The 26,499-nt window shown below is 42.6% G+C and overlaps 1 protein-coding gene across 2 annotated transcripts in view; it reads right to left on the bottom strand.

The window, feature by feature from the left end:
- Nucleotides 1–26,499, bottom strand: part of LOC124722935 (glutamate receptor-interacting protein 2) — a 454,066-nt gene that overhangs the window by 195,825 nt on the left and 231,742 nt on the right. For both annotated transcript variants that reach the window (XM_047248095.1, XM_047248096.1), the window contains exon 5: nucleotides 16,291–16,460. In XM_047248095.1, coding sequence (XP_047104051.1) covers nucleotides 16,291–16,460 — 170 coding nt within the window. The remainder of the gene's footprint in view (nucleotides 1–16,290; nucleotides 16,461–26,499) is intronic.

Here is a 26,499-nt window from a genome sequence, read left to right as displayed (position 1 = left end):
AAAAGATCCCACAAGAATGGGACCAACAATGACTGAAGAGAATCACTCAATGTGACAGAGGTGCAATCCTTCTGCAGATTGCAGCAGATTTCAATGCTGGGCCATCAACAAGTGTTAGTGTTTGAACCATTCAACAAAACATCATCAATATGGGCTTTCGTAGCCAAAGGCCCACTCATGTACCCTTGATGACTGCATGACACAAAGCTTTATGCCTGACTTGGTGCCATCAACACTGTCATTGGACTGCTGATGATTGGAAATACGTTGCCTGGTCAGACGAGTCTCGTTTAAAATTGTATCGAGTGGATGGTTGTATATGGTTATGGAGACAACCTCATGAATCCATGGACCCTACATGTCAGCAGGAGACTGTTCAACCATTGGACTGCTGATGATTGGAAACATGTTGCCTGGTCAGACGAGTCTCATTTAAAATTGTATCGAGTGGATGGGTGTGGATGGTTATGGGGACAACCTCATGAATCCATGGACCCTACATGTCAGCAGGAGACTGTTCAACCAGTTGAAGGTTCTGTAATGGTGTGAGGCATGTGCAATTGGAGTGATATGGAACTTGTGATATGTCTAGATATGACTGTGACAGGTGACATGTAAGTAAGCATCCTGTCTGATCATCTGCATCCATTCCTGTCCCTTGTGCACTTCAATGAACTTGGGCAATTCCAGCAGGACACTGCAACACCCCACACATCCATTATTACTACACAGTGGCTCCAGGAATACTCCTCTGAGTTTAAACACTTTCGCCGGCCACCAAACTCCCCAGACATTAACATTATTGAGCATATCTGGGATACCTTGTGACGTGCTGTTCAGAAGAGATCCCCACCTCCTTGTAGTCTTATGGATTTATAGACAGCCCTGCAAGATTCATGGTGTCAGTCCCCTCCAGCACTACTTCAGACATTAGTCAAGTCCATGCCACATCATGTTGCTGGACTTCTGCATGCTTGCGGGGCTCTAGACGATATTAGGCAGGTTACCAATTCTTTGGCTCTTCATTGTATATTTATTTTCAAGCACTTCTGGGGATGGTCCTGTCTCCATAGCATGATGGATTTGCTTCTCAGAGTATTCATTTCCCTTAAACCCAGTTGCAAAATGTGCAAGTTCCTACCCATGTCGGAAATAGCATTTGCTTTATATAGCAGATTCCTAAGGATGTCATTGTGTTGGCTTGGTGGATGGCATGCAGGTACCAATTGGTATGTCCCAGGGTACCTTCAGTTTTTTTTTTGTAAAACATAATGTCCAAAAAAGGTAGCTTCCCATCAATTTTCACCTCTATTATAAATTTAATGTTGGGATGAAGACAGCTGAAGCAGTCCAAAAGTGAGTTAAGTGTATCATAAGCATGAGGCCAGATAAAAAATTTATTGTCAGCTTATCTCCAGAAGCACATTGATTTTAAAGCTGAAGTCCTCAGTGCTCTTTCCTCAAAGTCTTCCATGAATAAATCGGAGACTATGTGTGACAAAGGGCTACCCACTGCCACTCCATCATTCTGCTCAAAAATGTTGCCATTAAATGAAAAATAAATGGATGTCAGCACATGATGACCAAGCTTCACCAAATATATATCCAGTTTGTTGCTAATCAAACTCGATGATTCTTCCAGAGAGACTCACATGAATAGGGATAACACATCAAAACTCACAAGTAAATATGAAGCATCCATCCTCGTGCTACTGTTTCTCCTAGGTTATATAGTCCACCAAAGATATATAAGGAAAGGGTAGCTTTACACCATATAATTAGTAATTTAGGTGCACCTACTTACAATCTGGTGAAGCACTAGACATCTGTCCTTAGCCCATATGTCAGCAAATGTGAACACCATATTTCCTGTATGGTGGATATTACTTGAGGGCTGATATCTTTGAGGCTGGATCCTTAAGATTCACTTGTCAGTTTTGATGTGATATCCCTATTCACACAAGTCCCTCTGGAAGAATCATTCAGTTTGATTAGTGACAAACTGGATGAAGAGCCAGTAAAGCTTTGTCATCATGTGTGACATCAATGTATTTTTCATTTAATGGCATTATTTTTTAGCAGAATGAGAGAGTAGCTATGGGTAGCCCTTTATCATACACAGTCACCAACTTATTCCTGGAAGACTTTGAGGATAGGGCAGTGAGGACTTGAGCTTCAAACCCAGTGTACTTCTGGAGATACACTGATGAAACCTTTTTTGTTTGGCCTCATGGACATAATGCACTTGACCGATCTTTGATCACTTCAGCTGTACTCATCCCAACATTAATTTTACCACAGAGATCGAAAATAATGGGAGGCTTCCTTTTTTGTATGTCATGATTTACAAAAAACCTGATGGTACATTGAGACATAGCATTCACTGAAGCCAACACATTCTGATTGGTACCTGCATGCTAAGAGTTGCCATCCACTGTACCAAAGCAATCGTGTCTTTAAGACTCTGGTATGCAAAGCGTTTGGCACTTTTGATGTGGAGAGTTTAATCCAAGAACTTGCACATATGATGGCTGGGTTTAAGGGAACCTGAGAAGCAGATTAGTCAGGTTATGGAGTTTCGACCATTCCCAGAGGTGCATGAAGACAAGCGTAGATCTGTGGCCTCTATTACTTATGTTGGGCACTTATCATCCAAGATTAGAATAATTTTAAGTAGTTTTAACATTAAGAATGTATTCTGTCCACCTTGCAAGATTAGGGCACTACATGGCTCTATCAAATATGATTTTGGGCTTAGGAAGCCTGGCATATAAAAATTCTGTCAATGTGGGAAGGCTGTTTGATTCACATAGATCAGGCCAGGTCCTTGGAACATCACCATTACACAAAGCTATAGTAGCCAGAAAATTCAGCAGTTGTAGAACACTGTTTAAATGAGGGGCACAGGATGAAATCTGATGAGACTCTGATAGTTACCAGTATTTCTGGTTTTTGGAACAGTGTTTATAAAGAGACAATTGAAATTATGTTGGTGGAAAGTTCGATTAATAAAGATAAGGGTTTTCTTCTCAGCAGGATGTAGAACCCATACTGTTTCAATCAAAAGATAGCGTTCTTTGGTGCAGCCAGTCTGAGTGTTCGAAGGTAATCCTTGAGTGAGATATATTGTTGGTGTTGGTGTTCTACCAGAGGCAGCACCTCCAGCCAAATCTTGGAGGCAGCAACAGTGATGGGTGGAGCATGCACTGTGTACTGTATTGATACCTGTAGAGGACTACAATTTGCAGCCTTGGCATCACTTTTCTGTGGCACTCAGCAGCAGCAGCATTCTCTTGAAGATGGATCACTGAAATATTGAGTCACATTGATTTTAGGGTCTAGCAGTAAACCTTAAGAGACTACCGAACAGCAAAACACATTATAGTAGTTCGTGTACATCCACCTTCTGATAGGTACTGGGACAGCAGCTTTATATTTATGTGCAATAATGATAATTCCTTCAGATATATGCATGAGTTTTTATTTACTTTCGACCAGTTTTAGTGGTACAATAAAACATCTTCAGGCTCCTAGATACAGCTGTGTTTAGGTTTTGAGCAACTTAAATATAAATTTCTTATATTTGTTTACATCCCACCTCTTGATGCACTGTGCACCACAACGTTTAACAGTTTTATGTGACTGACACAAGTGGAATACAGTCCTCTTCTTAAGGTTATTATAGCATAATAGGTTTCAGACCTTATTGAACAATCTTAAGTACCTACAATTTAGTGCATTTGGTCTTCCAATAATTACTGCTGATTTGTTACAGTAGAGGCACTATCCATAATTCATGTTTTTATAGTTTTAATGCTATACTGGTCACAAACACATATACAGGGTGTCCCAGAAACTGCACCAAACTGAGGAACAAATTGAGGGTAGGAACCTGTGTCCAGAAATGTCATCTAGTGACACTATAGAGTGTTGAAGTTACAGGCACCAGAACCTGCCACCAGGCCACCCCTTCAGCACAAACATGACTTTTGTATGCTGATGGACTGTAGGCAGAATGTCTTACAAAGTCAGTGATTGCAACTGATTGCCATGATCACCGACGATAAAGATGGAGCTAGCTTCTGTATAGAAAGACCTTGTCTTCTATGAATGTGATGCTCTGTTGCCTTAGTGGATGATGGTTCCAGACATACATTTCCATTTACAGTTTATTTTTCTCCTGGACCCTCTAAAACGCCAAAAATATTCTGGTATACAGGAGAAAAGTAAACTGCAGGTGGAGACCACTGCCTGACACCATCATTCACCAAGGAAGCAGGGGATCACATTCATAAGATACAAGGCCTGCGTACATGGCAGCTAGCCTCATCTTCTCCAGTGGCAATTGTGGCACTCATTCATATATTACTGAATAACAAAGAACATTGTGAAATGTTCCACATACAGTCTGTCAGCATAAAAAGTCAGATTTGCCTGGGGGTGGGCTAGCGGCAGTTGCTGGTGCCTACAACTTCAGAGCTCTGTAGTGTCATTGGATGATGTTTTTGGACACAGGTTCCTATCTTCAATTTCTTCTGCAAGACACCCTCTACAACACCTCGAAGCTTTTTACAACATTTCTAGGCCATCCTGTATAATGTAAATTGGTTCAGTCTAATATAGTTAACTTTTTATCATTTAAAAAAGTAAATATTGACATTATAATGTTGTCTATTGTATAGTATGATAAATACTATATTTGCTTTATCTAGAGACCTGAAGATGGTTGACCATATCTCCAAAACTGGTTGCAAATATAGCTGAAGGTGTTATCATTATTGCTCAATACAATAATGATATCATCATATTTGCAATAGTAAGAATAAATTTTGCTATATACTGGAGTAACAAAAATTTTCATAGTTTATTTCAAGAGCATAAAAAATCTGAAATGGATTTCACAGCTTCTTAAGTACAGTCTATCTGAATATGTTACTCAAGGCTCACAGGGATGGGCAGTAAGTGAAATCAAACTGTAAATTTAAAGAACTGCATTGACAGATCTGAATACACTCTTGCAACTGTTTGTGTAGAAGTACTTTCAATATTATAATTTTTTAAACAGAACAAATGCTCTCGTAACGTAAATGTCACTTATCTGAGGAGCTGTGATGTACTGATTTTTATACAATACAAATTTACTTCCTCTTGGTGGAACACTCACAACTGTTATTCATCATTATTGATAAAATCTGCTACAGGTGTGAAAATTATTTATTTCTGAAAAGGAAAGTACAACCCAGCTTCAGGACATGAAGTTTTCTCTAAGAATTTTTGTTGGTTCTGCGTAGCTTTGATTATCTCAACCATGTTGAGAGGTATTTTGCAGATGCAGCTGAAGATAGGATACATGTCCTGAAACTGGGTTGTACTTTTCTTTTCATATTTTTTACAACTGTAGTGGACTGTATCATTCATGACTAATTTACTTTCTTGACAAAACTTTTTTTGTAATGATACCAAAATACATTTACTGTTTTTTTTTTCTTTTCAATTTTTGTACCTTTTCTTGTGTTTAATTAAACTAATGTGTTTTGATTTTATCAAGCAGACTGTGAGCAGATTTTTTTCCCAATTTTTTATCATGCACCTATATTACATATAGGCCTACTCTGTAGCTCACTATGCAGTGCAGAGTGGAAGGTACTAGTTACACCCTGTCCAGTTCCATTTGCAAATTCAGTGAGGGAAAAATGATAGTTTCTTATTAGTCATTACATTCCAGCTTTTTTCGGACAATGATGGACAAAGTGCATTCAGCTCTTGCATTGGTACACAAATTATGTGCTGGATTGCAAAAGAATCAATAGAAAAACTGTAAATGTTATTTACACAATGAAATTAAGTGAATGGTTATACAAAAACAATAATAATGAAAAACTTATGTGCTCATTATACACCATTTTGTTCAATTCATATTCCATTTTTTTTCCATTCTGTCATATTATCATATTAAAATTGATATTTCAGTAAATTATATTTTATTATGACATTCCTTTTGCAATGTGTAAAGCAGATACTTCAACAAGTAAATGTAGAAACCTCTCTTACTACTTTTAGTGAAATAATTTAGAATGTTATCTGAGATTGGGAAACCTTACTACCAAATCCAAAACTGAGCACACTTTTGAAAGAGAGTTAAAATTCCTGTATTCATATTGCTTGATTATTTTTTTATACTATGCTCATCTTCTTGAGAGAGTATGTCTATTCAGTAAAATGCATGTACATATATTTATTTGGAAATTACAGTAGAAAATTACCTTGCATTTGGAGCAATTAATTTTCCATAATCATACAGTATTAAAAAAGGAGCATTTTTCCATAAATTTAGTTAATCATTTATTCAAATTATAAAAGGACTTTCACTGTAGGAACAAACAAAAAAAAAAAAAAAAAACAAAAAAAAAACTAAATCTCTTGTTAATAAAAGTTCAGATCAGATGTAGACGTATCCTCTATTTCAGTATTACCATGTATTTTGTTTTGCCGTAGACCTACACCTTCTTGTAATTATTGTTGTAAAAAATTTCTGGTAGAAAGTAAATACTTTAGGATCAAAGGAAGCCATTCACTGTAAAGCAGAAGCATTGAGCGATTGATAGGCACACACAAAAGAAAGAAAACTTGATAGATTCAGATCCTTTTTGAGCTAGAGTAAAATACACACACACACACACACACACACACACACACACACACACACACACACATGTTCACATGACTATGCTCCTATGTAGTGCTGGCTGCACATACAGTGCCAGTGCTTGCATTTTGGCAAAAGGACTAGACTGTGTTTGGGGTTGTGTTGGGTAAGGTGGGCAGATGGAGAGAGAGGGACTGTGGTGGGGGGCTAGTGGCTTAGTGGGAGGCAGCCAGTGTTCCAGCTAGGAATGCAGGAGTGAAGGATGGCAGGTACATAGGCTTGGCATGTGATGTGTAGTTGTCAGAGCCAGTGTAGGACGATGCATGCTGAAGGTGATGTAGGGAAGTTTGACGGCTGCCATCCCTTCCATACCAAAAAATCCCTTCCATCCATCCCAACCACTTGCAGACAGTGAATCCATAGTGACAAGAAATCCTCAACCAGTATGTTGAAAGTCTCACAAAGGCCTTGGTCACTAACACCAAATCAAATCCACAAACAGATCTTCTGTGCCATATCCTCACACACGCCCAATCCTCTTGCCACACCCAAGAGTCAGCTACAAAGGAGCACCCCATCTTCACCCACTATCACCCTGGACTGGAAGAACAGAACCATATCCTTCATCAGGGCTTGGATTATTTCTCATTATGCCTTGATGTGAGAGACATTCTACCCAAGATCATCCCCACCACTCCTACAGTGGTATTCTGTCACCCACCCAACCTACACTGCATCCTAGTCCATACCTATGTCACTCATACACCTAACCTCTTGCCACAAGGATCGTATACCTGCAGTGGACCAAGGTCCAAGATCTGTCCAATTCACTCCCCAAAACTTCATACTCCTTCCCTGTCACAGGTTTATCCTATCCCATCAGATGCTGGGCCACCTGTGAAACTAGCCATGTCATATAACAACTCTGTTGCAAACAATGCACAGCTTTTAATGTTGGGATGACTACCAACCAGCTGTCTGGCAGGATGAATGGGCACTGCCAAACTGTTCCGAAGAACATGGTTGACCATCTGGTGTCACAACATGCAGTTGAGCACAACATGTTCAATTTTGATGGCTGCTTCAAGACCCAAACCATCTCAATCCTTCCCTCCACCACCAGCTCATCTGAACCTAACAGATGAGAGTTACCCTTACAACACATCCTGCACTCCTGTGATTGCCTGGGCCTTGATCTCCAGTAAACCATCATCCTCACACCCTTCACTCAACAGTTTCCCCTTCCCCCATGCTGTCACATTTTCCCACTTCATCTCCCCACATCAGGTTCTGCATGCGATGCTCCCCACTGGCTTCAGCAATCATGCATCACAAGCCTAGCCTATGTAACTGCCACCCCTCCCTCCCACATTCCTAGCAGCCAGAAAACTGGATGCCTCCCTGTGAGGTGCTAGCCACTCACCACAATCCCTCTCCCTGCCTCCTGCCTCTCTCCAGACACAACCCGCTGCACAACCTATCGTGTGTGTGTGTGTGTGTGTGTGTGTGTGTGTGTGTGTGTGTGTGTGCCCTCAGAAAAGGATTACTTTGAAAGCTTGCAAGTTGTGTTCCTTTTGCTTGCACCTATAGATAACTCAATGCTTCTGCTTTTCAGTGAATGGTCTCCTTTAATCCAAAAGTATTTTTGAAATCATTACTGTTTTAAAAGTTTTCTTATGGATATCCTCTGTTAAATATTACACTACTGGCCATTAAAACTGCTACACCGAGAAGAAATGCAGATGATAAACAGGTATTCATTGGACAAATATATTATAGTAGAACTGATATGCGATTACCATTTTCATGCAGTTTGAGTGCATAGATCCTGAGAAATCAGTATCCGGAACAACCACCTCTGGCCGTAATAACGGTCTTGATACCCCTGGGCCTTGAGTCAACCAGAGCTTGGATGGCGTGTACAGGTGCAGCTGCCCATGCAGCTTCAACACAATACCACAGTTCATCAAGAGTAGTGACTGCCATATTGTGACGCGCCAGTTGCTCAGCCACCATTGACCAGACGTTTTCAATTGGTGAGAGATCTGGAGAATGTGCTGGCCAGGGCAGCAGTCAAACATTTTCTGTATCCAGAAAGGCCCGTACAGGACCTGCAACATGCGGTCATGCATTATCCTGCTGAAATGTAGAGTTTCACAGGGATTGAATGAAGGGTAGAGCCACGGGTCATAACACATCTGAAATTTAACGTCCACTGTTCAAAGTGCTGTCAATGCGAACAAGAGGTGACCGAGACGTGTAACCAATGGCACCCCGTACCATCATGCCAGGTGATATGCCAGTATGGCGATGACAAATACACACTTCCAATGTGCATTCACCGCGATGTTGCCAGACATGGAAGCGACCATCATGATGCTGTAAACAGAACCTGGATTAATCCAAAAAAATGACGTTTTGCCATTCGTGCACTCAGATTCGTCATTGAGTACACCAACACTGGTGCTCCTGTCTGTGATGCAGCATCAAGGGTAACCGCAGCCTAGGTCTCCCATCTGATAGCCCATGCTGCTGCAAACATTGTCGAACTGTTCGTGCAGATGGTTGTTGTCTTGCAAACGTCCCCATCTGTTGACTCTGAGATCGAGATGTGGCTGCATGATCCGTTACAGCCATGTTGATAAGATGCCTGTCATCTGGACTGCTACTGATACGAGGCTGTTGGGATCCAGCATGGCATTCCGTATTACCCTCCTGAACCCACCGATTCCATATTCTGCTAACATTCATTGGATCCCGACCAATGGGAGCAGCAATGTTGCGATATGATAAACCGCAATTGCGATAGGCTACAATCTGACCTTTATCAAAGTCAGAAACATGATGTTACGCATTTCTCCTCCTTACACAGGGCATCACAACAACGTTTCACCAGACAATGCTGGTCAACTGCTGTTTGCGTATGAGAAATCGGTTGGAAACTTTCCTCATGTCAGCACGTTGTAGGTGTTGCCACCGGTGCTGAACTTGTGTGAATGCTCAGAAAAGCTAATCATTTGCATATCACAGCATCTTCTTCCTGTCGGTTAAATTTCGCATCTGTAGCACGTCATCTTCATGGTGTAGCAATTTTAATGGCCAGTAGTGTATGTATTTTGGGTTCAGGTTAATTATTGCATCTCAAAACTTTCTAATTAATTAAAAGACTAGTCTAAAGTTTCATGTCAGTTCTTATTGAGACACCAACAAAATAATGGTGTATGAGTAACCACATTTGCACACACAATCTGTTATTCAATGAAGATTCAGTTTATAGCCTGTGATACTTAACTCCTTTATGCATTTGATGCCCTTGGATTCTCTCTGACAATGGAACATTACAATAGACTGCATCATTACACATCTTGCACTTAAAAGCTAAATACAAGAATAATCAAACAATGAACTATTAACTGCTGGAACATTACATTCTGATAATAATAGTAAACATACAACATGACTATTTAATTCATTTTGGAAAGTTTAATAATGTACTAGGAAATATATATTGACCATACTGTTATTTAAGAGATGAAAAAACTGTAAAACGGAAATCACAATGCTTAAATTGGGTAGACTGCTCCAGTAACCATGCTAAATGCAATAATACCACATGAAAATTGGGTGCAGGATGGGGTCAACTGACAATGTCAGTGGATCTGAAGATGAAGAAAATGTGGGTGCTTGTTGCATGGGAACCCCACCTTTGAGGTCACTCAGGCACTGATAATTTCTTGAATCATCAAGTCAAGGATGTATCATGATTATATCCACTGCAAAACAACTACCACCATCAAAATCAATAGCCATAGGCAACAACCTGGTAATGAGGCTCACCACTGAATATCACAAATCACAGCAGCAGCTGGATGGGCCACAGAGCAACAAGTCATTTCAAAATTAAATCCTGGCCTATGACAACCTATGATCAGCTATATCATACAGAACCATGGTCTCACTATGGCATACAGAAGCCATCACTCTAGTTTTATAAATCTGCTCACCACTCCAGAGCACAGAGATTTTCAGGGATGAATGAACACCATCAGTGGACACTCAAAGGGTGGAAAGAGGATTTGGAGTGATGTTTCATAGTATACACTGGTACATCTGATGGTATGTTACTGATATATTTGAAACTACATGAGATCATGGATACTGTTTGACAAGAGAAAACATTTCAGGCAGGGTGTGTGTTTATTTTCTTATAAGTGTTTGCACTGGATGAAATGGTGCTCAGATACTGCTTGCAGTATCCTGCTATTATAGTCCGATTCACAAATGATGGCAGTTCATGCACGTCAAGGTATGGACAGGAATGACATTGTTGATGATTCCAAGTGACAGTTGCAGTACACGTATGCGCATACTTTCTGCTTGAAGGAAGCGTATATCCTGCAAATTATGTCCCTCATTTGCTTATGCAGCATTTATCACTTACCACCACCATCAGTGATAACAGCTCACAACAAATTAAATAGAAATTCACTAAACAATTTGCTACAAGGACGTTTAATGCTCGCATTAGCTATGGCTTTCAGAGCAGAACATTCAGAACACTGCTGAATGCTCATTAGCTGTCGAGAGTATGCATGACATAGGTACCCATAACAAGCCTAAACTGAAATGCCATCATTCATGACTCCAACTGTAGTGCAGGTGAGTGTGAACACACTGAGTGTAGTGTTGCCACATGTGTGTACTGCCAACTGTGTCAGCACAGGCCTACCTCTAGTGGCCACTTGTAGGAAGCACGCACATGGCACAGTCTTGACTGCTCCATCTAATGGTGACTCACACCTACACAGCTGCAGAGCAGTGCTGACTCATCCTCACTACATTCTTTTAGTTTTTACTGCTCACACCAGTTGTTCTGTGTATTGCTTATGTTGCACCTTCTGTGTGATTCTTTTATCTTGTTATGTATAGAGTCACGAGACTAATTTCCATTATTATTCAGAGGTTTATGAATAAAACCATATTTGTGTTACTTGAATAGGTTTTGTGTATTATTTGGTTACTACATGATTGAAAAAGAGTTTGGAATGATTTCTGTGTGTGCAGTCCTTAAGTGCAGATTCATCAGGTTTAGTGATTATGGATGCCACGGTACTGGCCCTGATTGAACAGCTTATTTTGGTAGTGACCACTTTGTTGACTTCCATTAACAGACAGGTCTGTCCACCCACTTTTTCTCCATACAATGATTCAGCCAAGGATTGGGAAGCTTATGAAAAAAGTCACATACAGCATTTTTTGATTTTCAGTGTGACAAACTCAAATTTGTGCAAATCCATTATTCCTCTTGTGGATTCTACCCAATGTGTATCAATTACTGTGTCAGCTTGCCCATTTACAAGAACAGGCAGCTCTTAGTTCTGATTACATGTGCAGTTTATTGTCCAACTACTATTCCAAATGAATACATGTCATAGTGGTGCAAGCTGAATTCCACCAATGCTGCAAGAAACCAAACCAGTCATACAGGGCCTGGGCAGCTGAACCTCACAGCCTTAGCCATAACTGCCAATTTGTTACTGATGCCCATAGTGACTCTTATGCAGAGGCTATGGTTTGTGATGCAATTATCTGTCTAGCTATGGATAAGGAAGTGCACCAGAAGGCTTTATTGTGTGAAAAAGCCCTGTTGGCAGAAGTTTTGCAAATAGCAGAATTTTTTGTGGTTTCTTGGGCAGCAGGTGACCAAATTGAAGCATGGGGCAATGTGGCAGTAGTGTCACAAGATGTGCCCACTAAGATGACAGATAATTTGCACAAGGAATTGGCAGTGGTGACCAGTAAACATGTGGGCTCAGTGTCCAGCAGACCAAGGTCAGCACAAGCAGCTGCGACAACCACAGTGTTCTCTGTTTCAATTTTGTCCTTTCTGTTTTATACAGCATGAATGTTTGGCATGCCATAAGTGTTGGGCTACTTTTAATTCTTGCCAGAAGAAAGGCCAAATTGTCTCTATGCATTGTTTGCTGAAGATTGCTCAGGATATGGATGTAAACTGTGTGACTCCAGTGCTTCTGACTTCTCCCAAGTTGTTTACAGAGTAAAGAGTTTTTCGCATAGTGCTCCGGTTGCAGATTGACGTAGGTGCTGCAGTGATGCTATTGAATTATAAAACCTGTGTGACTTTAGGCTCGCTGCCCTTGACACCAGTCATGCAGAAGCTGGTCAGTTATAGCAAACATGACATTGCACTGTTGGGACAATTTATGGTATCTGCCTCTTACAAGTCAGTGATTTGTTCCATTACATGTTTGGTGGTTGTTGATACTGATGTTGAGAACTTGTTTGGGATGGAAGCATTTCAGGCTTTTGGATTTTCTATCGCCAACGCAGTCACCTTGTATCCAATCAGGTATCATATTCTCAACTGAAAACACTGTGTGGGGAGTTTTCAGACTTGTTTTCTGAAGGTATATGGTGTGCTGCAAATTTTTCTGCTCATATTTCTTTGAAATCCATGGCTTGGCCTTGTTTTTGTTGAGCACATCCTAATTCCTGTTGCCCCAAAGGATCAAGTGAAAGCAGAATTGGACAGACTTCAGACTCTAGAGGTGGTGCAACCTGTTATGGCTAGTGAATGGTCACCTCCGCTGGTTGTAGTTTGGAAACTGTTGTAGAAACTTTGCCTCTGTAACAACTTCAGTACTGCTTCAGTACTGCTGTCAACACATAGTCAATTATGGATATGTATTCTCTCCCATACCACGAGGAGCTATTGTCAAAAATATCAGGTGGCCAGCAGTTTTCTAAAACTGATTTGTCTGAAGCTTATCTGCAGGTTCTTGTGGGTGAAGAGTCTCAAAGAGTGCTGGTTTTTAATACTTCTTTTGGTCTTTATGAATACTGACATCTTTCTTTGGTGTGACTAGCACCCCTACTATTTTCCCACAACTTTTAGAGCAACTGATTGTGTCTGCCCCATGTTACATTAATTATCTGGGTGATATTGTTGTCACGGCCTCCTCCATGGCTGAGCACTTGAAAAATTTGCAAACTTTGTTTTCTGTCTTACAGTCCACAGGCTTATGGTGGAACCTCGTGAAATCTCAGTTTTCTCAACCTTCTATTGTTTATATAGGGTTCAAGGTCTTGTGGGATGGGGTTTGCCCTCTGCCAGACCACATCTCCACTGTTACATCTGTGCCTCACTCCTTGTCCACAAAGAAGCTTCAGGCTTTCCTAGGGAAGACAGGTTTCTACCAAAAATTCCTGCCAGTGGCCTAATTGGCCCACTCATAGCATGCCTTGTTACACAAAAATGTACCTTTTTGCTGGAGCCAGAACTGTGAACGTGCTCTTCAAACATTGAAATCCAAACTACTCTCAGCCCCTCATTTAGCTATGTTCTCTCTGGACCAGCATATAGTTTTGTTGATTGACACCTAATAGCATGGCATCAGTGTGGTCCTAACACACCGATATGCTGACGGCTCTGAACGACCTATTGCTTTTCCCTTTAAATCTCTCACTCCAACCCAGAGATGTTACTCTCAGGTAGAAAACAAGGCTCTTGCAATATATATTTCATGTTTTTGTGAATTTCACGAAGTTTCACTTATTACTGATCATAAACTCTTGATTTCCTCATTTAACCTTACACTTCCTTGCCTGATAAGGCACCACATTGCCCACAACGGTGGACACTGTTCTTGTCTAACTACAATCATGAACTCTTTTTCAACCTACATCGAAACATGCCAATGTAGATGCCTTGTCCCGCCTTTGTCCCAACTTTGATCGTGAAAAATTGCTTTTCTTCCATCTTGATACTGAAACACAAGCCACAGTTGAGGGTTTCCCAATTACTAGCTCATGCATAGCAACTGCCATTGCCACTGGCCCAGTTCTCCATCAGGTGGTTTGGTTTTTTCCAACAGGGTTCTCGAGATAAGCTGCCAGGTCAGGAATCTGATCCCTGTACAAGTATCTTTCCTTGTGATATCGTCTCTCTACTTTTGACGCTGTTTTGCTGTCGTCCATAGAAAACCTTTCTGCAAGGGTAGTCACTCCCACCACATTCTGGCATGAGGTTCACCAGGGCCATTGGCGAATTTTTCACACTACACTCTTAGCTAGGAACATGTTTTTGGGTCAGGGATTGACTATTGACTTTTGGTTGTGGATGCATTTTCCTGCTTTCCTTACATTCTCAGGAGTGTGTTAAAACTGGCTGAGGTCACAGTTCATAAGATTTTGAGGCTTTTTTTCTATTGAGAGGTTGCCTTGTACCTTAGATTCTGATAATGGGCCCCAGTTCACTTCTTACACCTTCCAATTGTTTTATTCCAGTCATAGCATTCGTCATGTTACGGCTCCACCATTCCACCCCCAATCAAATGGCGAGTTGGAATGACATTCAAGGCCAAAATCAAAAAGTCTGTTGTGAATTCTCCACCAGATGACGCCCTTCACCATTTTCTGAGCACATATTGCTTTACATCTATGAGGGAACAGGGCCCGGCTGAGTTGCTTCACGGCCGGCAGCCACATACAGTCCTCCATCTCCTTTGGGCTGTGCTGCACCTGTCACGACTGGGTTCATCTGGACCCTTCATGCTGAGATTGCTGGTGTGGGCTCAAGGGGTTGGTTGATGATATCTTTGTGATGTTCATATAGCCAACAGGCTGGTGGTGCACCACTTTCATCAGTTGTATCCCCACTTACCACCAGAAGCTATCGATTTGTGGGTGTGGCCTCCATGGCTGCAGCTCACCCCACCACCCTCCACCTCAAGCCTGTTATTGCCTGCTGTGGAGGCACCCCTGTCCTGTTGGTTGCCTCCTCCAGGTGTGGTGTCCTGGGGTTCCAGCTATCCAGCACTGGGTGCTGGTCTGTCTCTGGGCCTCCAGCCCATTGAAGCAAGCTGCTGTTCCAGTCAGGCCACCTCCACCAGCCCCCTCAAAAGCATCACCTCAGCCATTTTCACCAGTGGATTCAGCCCCATCCTCTCCACACTGGGACCTGCCTGCTGCTGATGATGGAGAGATGGCGATGGCACCCTCCTCCCAGGTGCTGTTGTCGGGCACCATGTGGGCACGACGCTCTTGGGCATGCCCAAATCTCTGCACATTCCAGCCCTATGCTCTGGTGCCTGCCCAGCACACTGTCCCACCCCCAACATTGGCACCAGATGCCAGTGCTCTTTATCTGATGGCGGTGTCTCTCATTGGGCCACTGTCACTTCCTCTGTTGCCTGGGCACCCTCTTTGCAGGAGAGGTGCACATCTCTCTGCTACTGGTGTGTGTGTGTGTGTGTGTGTGTGTGTGTGTGTGTGTGTGTGTGTGTGTGTGTGTGTGTATACTTAAATCAACTGCCTACTTGATCAGCTGGCTGGCCACTAGAGGCTGCCTGTAGGAAGCATGCACACAGCAAGATCTCTGCTGCTCTATATACTGGCAACTCATACATATATACACACGGAGCAGTGCTGACTCACCCTCATTATGTTCTGTGCATCACTTGTTGTGTTGCACCATCTGCATGATTCTTTTGTCTTGTTACGTGGAAAGCCATGTTCAAGTTACTTGGATTGGTTTTGTGTATTACTTGGTTACTACAGATATATCTTCCATCATGTCTCACTAGTGATGTCATGCATCTTGTTGACTACAGGCAGAGACTCACCAGTTTTGTTGTACCAGTCTCCACAACTTATCCGGGACACAGGCAGTATCTCGAGGACAATTGTGTTTCCACGCAGCAAATTTGAAACTTCAGCTGCTGTCATGCTGCTGCCTTCGATTCGTGTGTCTGCGACGGCCAGTATCCTGTCCCCCACATGCAGAGCTCCACACCTGAGAACAGACAACAGCTATGTGTACTGCAACCATGTGGAAATATACATTTAACATACCCACAGTTGGTGCAAATTACAGTACTGTACTTGAAGGTTTAATCAGAAATGACTGAGTTTTATTTCATATTTTACCTACTGTCATATAAAGCAATGGTCAAATGCACAGGATAATAAAATATCATGAGGGGCGGTCCCACCACAATGGGACCATGGAATGGTTCCTTTCAAAAGTACTCACTATATGTGTTAAGAAATTTACCCCACTGGGAAAGAGGTGATCAGTTCCTGTTTCATAGAGCATGGTTGGCTGCTGCCAGATCGACACTTCCTCATCTGACTAAAACCAATGTCCATGCACATCTTTCATCATGTTGCCAAAGATGTGAAAATCACAGATTTGGACTGTGTGGAGTGTTTCCAATCAAATCGCTGAAGTGTAGCCTTCAATTATCATTGTGGGGTCAGACATTATTGTGCAACAGGACGATTCATATGACAGCAATCTTGGGAGTTCTGACTTCATGGCACATCACAGCATCTGCAAAGAGTCTTCATAGTGGTGTGCACTGATTGTGGTTCTGTGCTCAAGCAACTTGATAAGCAGAGGGCCCCTGCAGTTGAAGAGGTTCATCATGACCTTACCAGAACTTGTATGAACAGCTTTGGATTTTTTTGGTGGGGAGAAATGTGGGATGTTTCCACTTTTGGTTCTGCTGTTTGAATTCAGGCTGTCAGACGGAATCATCCTGTTGCACGATATTGCCTGTCCCCACATTATTGCTTATTGGATGAATGGTATGCTTCAGCGGTTGGGTTCGGAAACAGTGCAACATCTTCAGTACAGCCCAGATCTTTCACCATGTGATTTTCACATCTTCAGCAACCTGAAGAAAGATGTAGGTCAATGTCAATTTCAGTCAGACAAGTAAGTGCTAGAGTAGGTGTGGTTGTGGATCTGTCAGTGGCTGACCATATCCTACAGAACAGGGACTGATCATCTGGTCCCATTGTGGCAGGTGTTCAGTTTTCATTTGACTGCCCCTTACGTGTATCCATTTAGTGAAGTTGTAAAGGGCTGCAATAAAAACCTCGACATTTTGTTACATTGAATGAAACAAACTCTGAACATCCATGACAAAGATATTTCCACTAAGTTTTTTCTGAGTTCAGAATGCATCTGTATTAGCAAATAGATGTGTGTTATGAGTGAGTCATAATTTGACAGCTTGAACAAGCTCCATAATTTAGATAATCTGTGATGCTCAATGGCACCAATACCACATGAGATGAGTCTTTACAGCCCACCACTGACATGACAATGAAATCAGTTTGTGCTGATGTCACAAATCATTTTCAGAGGCAGTTTTTCCACATAACACATATTGTATGGGCTCTGTGATGTCAGGGTCTGAACGAGCAGTTCTGAGTTTTTCAGGAAAAAACAAACGATTAACAGTTTTTTTACTGAAAATAGTAATACTGTTTAGGATTATGTTTGCACAACTGGGCGGTATTTTTAAGCACTGGAAATAATTGTGCTCCATTAAACTTCATTTAATGTACAACAGATTAACACAAGATTTTTATTTATTCATAGATGTTCCAATCTACTCTGATATGCTGTGTATTATTATGAAGTTCATACTATTGTTAACACAGATTGCTTCTTTCATACTGTTGAGAAAAAACAAGCCCAAAAGTCATTTGTTTACAGAACCTTGCACCTACTAAATTAGGCCATTAAAAACAGTTATTTAACCAGAATACTCCCAAAAATGGACACCTATTCCTTTCCAGAATGAATTTTCCCTCTACAATTGATTGTGCACTGATATGAAACTCCCTGGTGGATTAAAACAGTGTGCTGGACTGAGATTTGAAATCAGGACCTTTACCTTTCATGGACAAGAGCTCTGCCAAGAGCTCCCTCTCTCTCTGCATTTAATGTATAACAAATTAACACAAGATTTTTATTTACTCATAGATGGTCCATTCTACTCCGATATGCTGTATATTATTATGAAGTTGCACTGTACTATATTGTCAACACAGATTGCTTCTTTCATACTGTTAACAAAAAACAAACCTAGAAGCCATTTTTTACAGAACCTTGCACCTATTAAATTAGGCCATTAAAAAAGAAACAGTTATTTAACCAGAATGCTGAACTTCGGTGATCAGACGGGAACACTGCGGCAAGGTCATTGCCATCTCGATGGAAGACATGCTCCAATGTATCATTGCCCAGCAGCAAGCTGCCGCAGAACAACAGCAGGCTCTCACCACCACTCTAAATCAAGTGGCACCTTTGTGTTCGCTGCAGGTTACTCTTCCATCAGCATTTATCATATGCTTTCCAGCATATGATAAATTGGCTGAAAGTTGAGACTCCTACAAGACACGATTATGCCAACATTTTCAGGTTTTTCACATGGGCGATGAGAACCTGTGTAGGGTTTTCTTTCTTTTCTGGCTTTCGCTGCACACTTATCAGTTGTTGTGCCAACTTGCGCCTTTGCAAGAACCAATCAGCTTATCATTTGATGAAATGTACAACCTTTTCTCAGCCTATTACCGTGACAGAATGCATGCTCTTGCAACGTGTGTAGAATTTCACCGTTGTCAGAAATTCCTAGTCCAATCTTACAAATCCTGGACTGCAGAATTCCACAGGTTGAACCATCATTGTAAATTTGTCAGTAGTACCCATCACGAATCCTATGCTGATCACATGGTATTTGATGTTATAATTCATCTGGCCCCAGACAGGGAAGTCTGCGAAAAGGCACTTCAATGTGAGAATCCGAAGTTTACAGATTTGCTCAATATAGCACAGTCGTTTGAAGTGTAATGGGCTACAGGCGATCAGATTTCTGCGGGGGTGGGGGTGGGGGGACAACTTCGGGGGAGGGGGGGGGTGGAGGTATTAGAAGTTGCTCAGTCAACCCGTGCTAGGCACGCTGCAAGTGTTCAGGATGACAAGCCGTTGCAGCAGTACAACCTTCGATGCAGTGTCATGTGGAGCAGTGACAGATACGGCCACAGCTCCAGCAGGTCATGTCACAACAATCCTTCTACCTTGCCCGTACTGCTTCGTCCAACACGAGTGTGCTGTGTGCCCTGAGAGTTGGTCTGTTTGCAACAAGTGCCAAAAGAATGAGCAAATTGCATTGGTGTGTAACTCCTTTTCAAATGCGGTGGATACAGTAGTACCAATGAGCATAAAATGTATTTCTACAATGATTGTTTCCCTGAACAAATTGACTCGTATGTGTTTAACAAACCGCTAAAAATGCAAGTGGCCACGGGAGCTGCAGTGATTTTAGTAAACACACCAACGTACGTGCACTTGGGCTCCCCTCCCTTCACACAGGATTCATGGAAGCTGGTTAGTTACAATAAACAGCCGATTTCAATTCTAGGTCAGTTCTCCGCTCCTGTCTCCGACAAATCTGATGTTCACCATCTCATTTTTCTTGTTGTGGATCATTCCTATACCGCAGACCTGTTTGGGTTAGATGCATTTAACACTTTCGGTTTCTCCTTTGCTAATGTCATAACATTAGTGTCAGATGAATTCTGTACCAGCAACTGGAGTCCTTCTGCTCTGAGTTTTCGTCCCTGTTTTCCCCTGGGCTCGGATGTGCTACCAGTTTTCAGGCCCACATTACCATCAAAGAGTCCGCCCGCCCTCGTTTTTTTCGGGCGCGGCAGGTGCTTGTCGTATTGCACGACTCTTTCAAGGCCGAATTAGACCATTTGACGTAGCTCGATGTCATTCGGCCTCTTTCTTCCAGTGAATGGGCTATACCGCTGGTCACCTTTAAGAAGCCGACGGGTGAGCTTCGCCTCTGTGACGACGTCAGTGTCACGATTAACACTTTCGCTGCAGCTGACGCTGATAAGACTCACAACAAGCCACGAGCCAGTGCGGCTGACGCTTATAAGCGTCCGAGCTCACTGTCGGATTACTCAGTCTAGTTGCAGCGTCAAAGCTAGCATCAAAGCGTGTAAACTTTTATTTTGCGTGGTCAGTTATCGAACGTATATTGCTCGTAATGGCGGCTAATGAAACGACACCTGGACGTTCCAATGTGAAACGGAGCAGGAAAAGTGTTAAATTGACAGAGGAACAGTTACTTAGTGTACTATACGACAGCGATTTTCTGTGTAGTGCGGACGAGGCATACCACGGAGATTGTCATTTAGAGGCTGACGAAGAACTGCAGAGTGATGATAGCGTGGAAGCACAGCTTTCGAGTCTGTTTCGTGACGGTTCCGAATCTGACAATACGTATCACGACGATTGTGTGGAAATCGACGACGAAAAAGAGTCCGACCTGTCACACGGAGATCCAGGTGAGTCCTGGCATAAAGAACCACATAGTATGCAAGCGCACTGATACACCATACGAGTGTACAACCTGCCCAGACAAACCTGGATACTGCTTGAACTGCTGTATAATTTACCATAAATAGCAAAAACGCGATAATATCGGGGAAATTCCGATTATCAAAGACAACTTCTTTTATTTCTTTTGACATTGCATGGTTTCTTTTTATGACGTGAAAGTTTTTTTCACGAGTACTCAGAAAATGAGGTTTCCTTTTGTGTTAAGTCGACTTATTTCTTATTGCGTTGTAAAGCGTTCACTTCAGCATTTTTGCGAAAGAATTTGTTATGCTAAATTTGTTTTAATAGCACGGCATTTGAAGTGATGGGGGACACGAGAGAAGCCTCCACGTAGGGTGTGTTTTACTTACTAATTTCTACACATCCGGGCGTCCCCTGGGCGTCTATGATAAATGTAGACAGCTAATTCTCTCATACCAGGAGCAAACATGCTACTAAATTGACGACCTCTATCAGAGTCAATCTTAAAAATGCGCATTTGAAGTAAATATAATTTCAAATGAATCCAGTTTCCTTTTTTTCCTTCTTAAGAATTTGCGTTTTGGAATCCAAATTTTTCCTGAATGCAGTAGATTTGTTGCTTGTTTGAATTGTATTTTTTGTTACATTATCAACAAATCACGAACATTTGAATGACGCCTGTGACCCCTATAAGTGTCAGACAGCAAACAGACTTTAAAACATGATCACAGTACAGTCGAAGCTTATTTGAAGTAATGCATCTAAGGTGTCATCATTAAGTCAGTATAGAACATGATCCTACAGATCTTACAAGGTCTTGACGTCAGCATATAGCTCAGGTGTGCTTAGGAGCGTCGGCTCCGAGCGGTACCTGCCGTTTCAGAGCGTTACCGGCCCGCACTCGCACGTTGACGGGCCGCACTGGTGAGTTGCGCGCCTGCAGCGATGCCGCAGCGAAAGTGTTAATGCACAGTCTGTGACAGATACATACCCTTTGCGCTGCCCTGACGAGTTGCTCGCAAATTTACCAGGCAGCCTCTACTTTTCGAAGATTGATTTGTTGGAAGCGTACCTCCAGCTGCCCTTGGATAAGGCCAGTAGGTGCCTTCTCATTGTCAATAGCCCCTTCGGCCTATGCCAATATCAGTGCTTGTCTTTTGGCATCGCTAGCGTGCCCGCAATTTTTCAGCGTTTTTTAGAACAGCTGACAGTCTCTGTGCCTGACTGCATTAATTATCTCGACGATATCACTGTTTCGCGTTCTTTCACCGAGGACCACCTTAGAAATCTCCGATCGTTGTTTTGTGTTTTGCAGTCTGTGGGTCTCAAGTGCAATCTTGCCAAATCTCAATTTTTTCAGCTGTCAATTGAGTACCCTGGTTTCGTGGTTTCTCACACAGGAGTCAAGCAGTTGGGTCCCCATGTTCAGGTGATTGCGGCTTTGCCGTGGCCGACCTCCGTTAAGGAACTGCATACATTTCATGGTAAACTTGCGTACTTCCATAAGTTTTTACCTGACGCGTCCACAGTTGCTCAGCCCCTGCACGCGCTTTTGCCTTTTTCCTCGTCCCCATCTTGTAACAGAGCGTTTGGTTTGCTTAAATCTAAGCTTCAATCTGGCCCGTGTGTGGCCACTTTTTAGCCGGATCAGCATTTCATGTTGGCTACAGGTGCCTCTCAGTATGGTCTTGGTACGGTGTTGACGCACAAATACATGGACGTGTCTTAATGACCCACTGCTTATGCTTCTGAGACCTTAACTCCCGCTCCGCAGCGGTATTCTCAGATTGAAAAGGTGGCTTTAGCGATTGTGTTCGTCTCAAGAAATTTCATGTCGTCTTGTATGTTTCTAAGTTAAATTTAATCACGAATCACAAGCCGTTGGTTGCTCTTTTTAACCCTCTGGTTTCTGTGGCGGACAAGGCTGCATGACATTTGCAGCAGAGGGTTCTCTTCCTCTTCCGTTATCATTATTAGATCCATTACTGGCCGACAGCACAACCCGCCAATGCCAATGCCTTATCTCGCCTTCTGATCGTGCCGGACCCGGCGTTCAGCCTGGACGGGTTGCTTTGTTTGTATTTAGATATGTAGAACCAGAATGCAGCTGATGGTTTTTCCATCACTAAGTGCCATGATAGCGTTGGCCACATCCGCGGATCATGTATTTAGTTGGATCCTCTCTTGTGCAGCATGGTTTGGTGGAAAAACCCCAGGTCATGCCTCAGATCAAGCTTCTCCCTCCAACACCACCTTTCTCTGTTTGACAGGGTTCTTTTGTTAGATACAGAGAATGGTGCTCCCTGGGTTGTGATTCCCGCTTCCTTACGCCCTATTGTACTGCAACCTCCGCATGTCAGTCATTGGGAGACTTCTGGCACCAAAGCTTCGGCTCACCAGCATATGTATGGGCCGGGCATAGATGGGAACATTACACGAATTGCACTCACTGTGTTCAGCAACAGGTAGCCTTACGGGCATCTTTATTCCCTTGAACAACGCCGCAGCACCTGCGGGAGCATCTACATGGCAATTTTGCTGGGACCTTCCTAAATCAGTATTCTCTCATTGTAGTGGACGTCTGTTACAAGTTTCCCTGCATGGTGCATTGTCAGTCCACATCCATGGTGGCCTCTGTTTGAGCCCTGTGTAAGATTTTTGCAACTGAGGGATTTCCATATACCGTGGTTACCGATAATGGCCCCCAGTTTGTTTCCCAATAATTTGAATCTTACTGTCAGGGTTGTCGTTTTCGCCATCTCACAGCTCCACCATTTCATCCTTGATCTAATGGTGGGGCCGAATGCATGGTTTGGACATTTAAAACTCAGATGTGGAGGTCTGTATCTGACAGGTCCTCTGAAGCTGCTTTGGACCATTTTTTTAGTTCGTGTAGTTTCATTCCGGTGGGGAACAAGAGCCCGGTGGAGCTGTTACATGGACGCCAACCACATAACCCCCTTCACCTGCTGCATCCTATGCCACATCCACTGGCACTGCCACCTCCATGACAGTTCTGGCCATGTGCGCCTGTCTGGGCTCATGGTTTCGGCCACTTACCGAACTTGGTTCCTGCCATCACTAAGCATCGCTGGGGTTGGTGCTTGTGCACTGTCCGCACTCCTGATGAGCGGATGTTGTGCCGCTTCGACCAGCTGAGGCTGTGGACTGCGGAGTCTGTTCCAGAGGGCCCACCACATCCTTTCTACTGCCAGCATTGGGGGCCAATGCCTGTGTCTGTGTCACAGATGGTCTGGTTCGTACCACAGCACTGCATGGCATATCACTTTCTGGTGTTCCTGACTCTGCCCCCTAACCCCAACAGCTGTCGCCAGTGCAGCTCCCACTCATATTAAGTCACAACCACTGCTGCCTCCATTGCTAAATCCTTTGCAGTTGTTGTCTTTGATGTCCCCACTGATGCCTCCAGCATCAACTGCTGACCTCGATTTGGACGTGGCTATAGAGACGCCATCCCCCATCCTGCCCTATGGCCTCTCACAAGAGGGAGGGATGGCCCGCCACATGCTGCAGCAGCCGCCATCATTGGGCAATAAAACTGATATCATTGGTGTCATTGGTGTTTTCCGTGACTCGTAATATATCTTTTTCTGTGCCTAGAGTTTATACATATAAGTGGTTTTCCCGCCTCCTAGAAGGGAGGAGTGATGCATGTGACTGCAGACATCATCTGTCCATACATTGCACAGGCGCGCTTATAGAGGCCACCTGGGTTATCCCCCTGGTGCCCTCTGGTGACTTGCCAAAGAAACAGTATTATTTAAATGCTTGCACATGAATGCTTGAGCTATTATGTAACCTGTATAACTGTTGTACAGTCAATGTGTTCAGTGCTATGTACTTCATTGTATTTACATATTGCTCTACAAAATACTATGTTCCATAAATCGTGTTTGTTCTTGCTATAGCAAAATTATTTTTAATATCTTTAGTGTTTTCTTTGAAAACAGTAGCCTTCAAAGCGTGATTGCCAATGCAGCATCAAGTTCACCAGTGAAATTTGTGAGACTGTGGAAAATTCCTGGATTTGTTGAGTCATTGCGTCATTGTGAGCATGAAGTGTGGCCTAAGAATGAGTTTAACCCATAACTCGAGAGGTTACCATGAGGTATGGTCTCTGGGATCCCTACGTTTAAACCGAGATTTAAGGCAAAAATCATTTAAAATTTTTAATTAATGCTGTTGTTCTTGTTGTGGTCTTCAGTCATGAGACTGGTTTGATGCTGCTCTCCATGCTACTCTATCCTGTGCAAGCTTCTTCATCTCCCAGTACCTACTGCAACCTACATCCCTCTGAATCTGCTTAGTGTATTCATCTCTACGATTTTTACTCTTCACGCTGCCCTCCAATACTAAATTGGTGATCCCTTGATGCCTCAGAACATGTCCTACCAACCGATCCCTTCTTTTAGTCAAATTGTAACACAAACTCCTCTTCTCCCCAATTTTATTCAATACCTCCTCATTAGTTATGTGATCTACTCATCTAATCTTCAGCATTCTTCTGCAGCACCACATTGCTAAAGCTTCTATTATCTTCTTGTCTAAACTATTTATCGCCCATGTTTCACTTCCATACATGGCTACACTCGATACAAATACTTCCAGAAACGACTTCCTGACACTTAAATCTATACTCGATGTTAACAAATTTCTCTTCCTCAGAAACGCTTTCCTTGCCATTGCCAGTCTACGTTTTATATCCTCTCTACTTCATCAGTTATTTTGCTCCCCAAATAGCAAAACTCATTTATTACTTTAAGTGGCTCATTTCCTAATCTAATTCCCTCGGCATCACCCAACTTAATTCGACTACATTCCATTATCCTCGTTTTGCTTTTGTTGATGTTCATCTTATATCCTCCTTTCAAGACACTATCCATTCCATTCAACTGCTCTTCCAAGTCCTTTGCTGTCTCTGACAGAATTACAATGTCATCGGCGAACCTCAAAGTTTTTATTTCTTTTCCGTGGGTTTTAATACCTACTCCGAATTTTTCTTCTGTTTCCTTTACTGCTTGCTCAATATACAGATTGAATAACACGGGGGAGAGGCTACAACCCTGTCTCACTCCCTTCCCCACCACTGCTTCCCTTTCAAGCCCCTCAACTCTTATAACTGCCATCTCGTTTCTGTACAAATTGTAAATAGCCTTTTGCTCCCTGTATTTTACCCCTGCCACCTTCAGAATTTGAAAGAGAGTATTCTAGTCAACATTGTCAAAAGCTTTCTCTAAGTCTACAATTGCTAGAAATGTAAGTTTGCCTTTCCTTAATCTAGCTTCTAAGATAAGTCGTAGGGTCAGTATTGCCTCACGTGTTCCAATATTTCTACGGAATCCAAACTGATCTTCCCCGAGGTCGGCTTCTACCAGTTTTTCCATTCGTCTGTAAAGAATCTGTGTTAGTATTTTGCAGCCGTGGCTTATAAAAGTGATAGTTCGGTAATTTTCACATCTGTCAACACCTGCTTTCTTTGGGATTGGAATTATTATATTCTTCTTCAGGTCTGAGGGTATTTCGCCTGTCTCATACATCTTGCTCACCAGATGGTAGAGTTTTGTCAGGACTGGCTCTCCCAAGGCTGTCAGTAGTTCTAATGCAATGTTGTCTACTCCTGGGGCCTTGTTTCGACTTAGAT

The sequence above is a fragment of the Schistocerca piceifrons genome, chromosome X, assembly GCF_021461385.2.
Source record: "Schistocerca piceifrons isolate TAMUIC-IGC-003096 chromosome X, iqSchPice1.1, whole genome shotgun sequence".
Taxonomy (NCBI): domain Eukaryota; kingdom Metazoa; phylum Arthropoda; class Insecta; order Orthoptera; family Acrididae; genus Schistocerca; species Schistocerca piceifrons.
The sequence above is the reverse complement of the archived record's forward strand: the minus strand, read 5'-3'. Positions and strand labels throughout refer to the sequence as shown.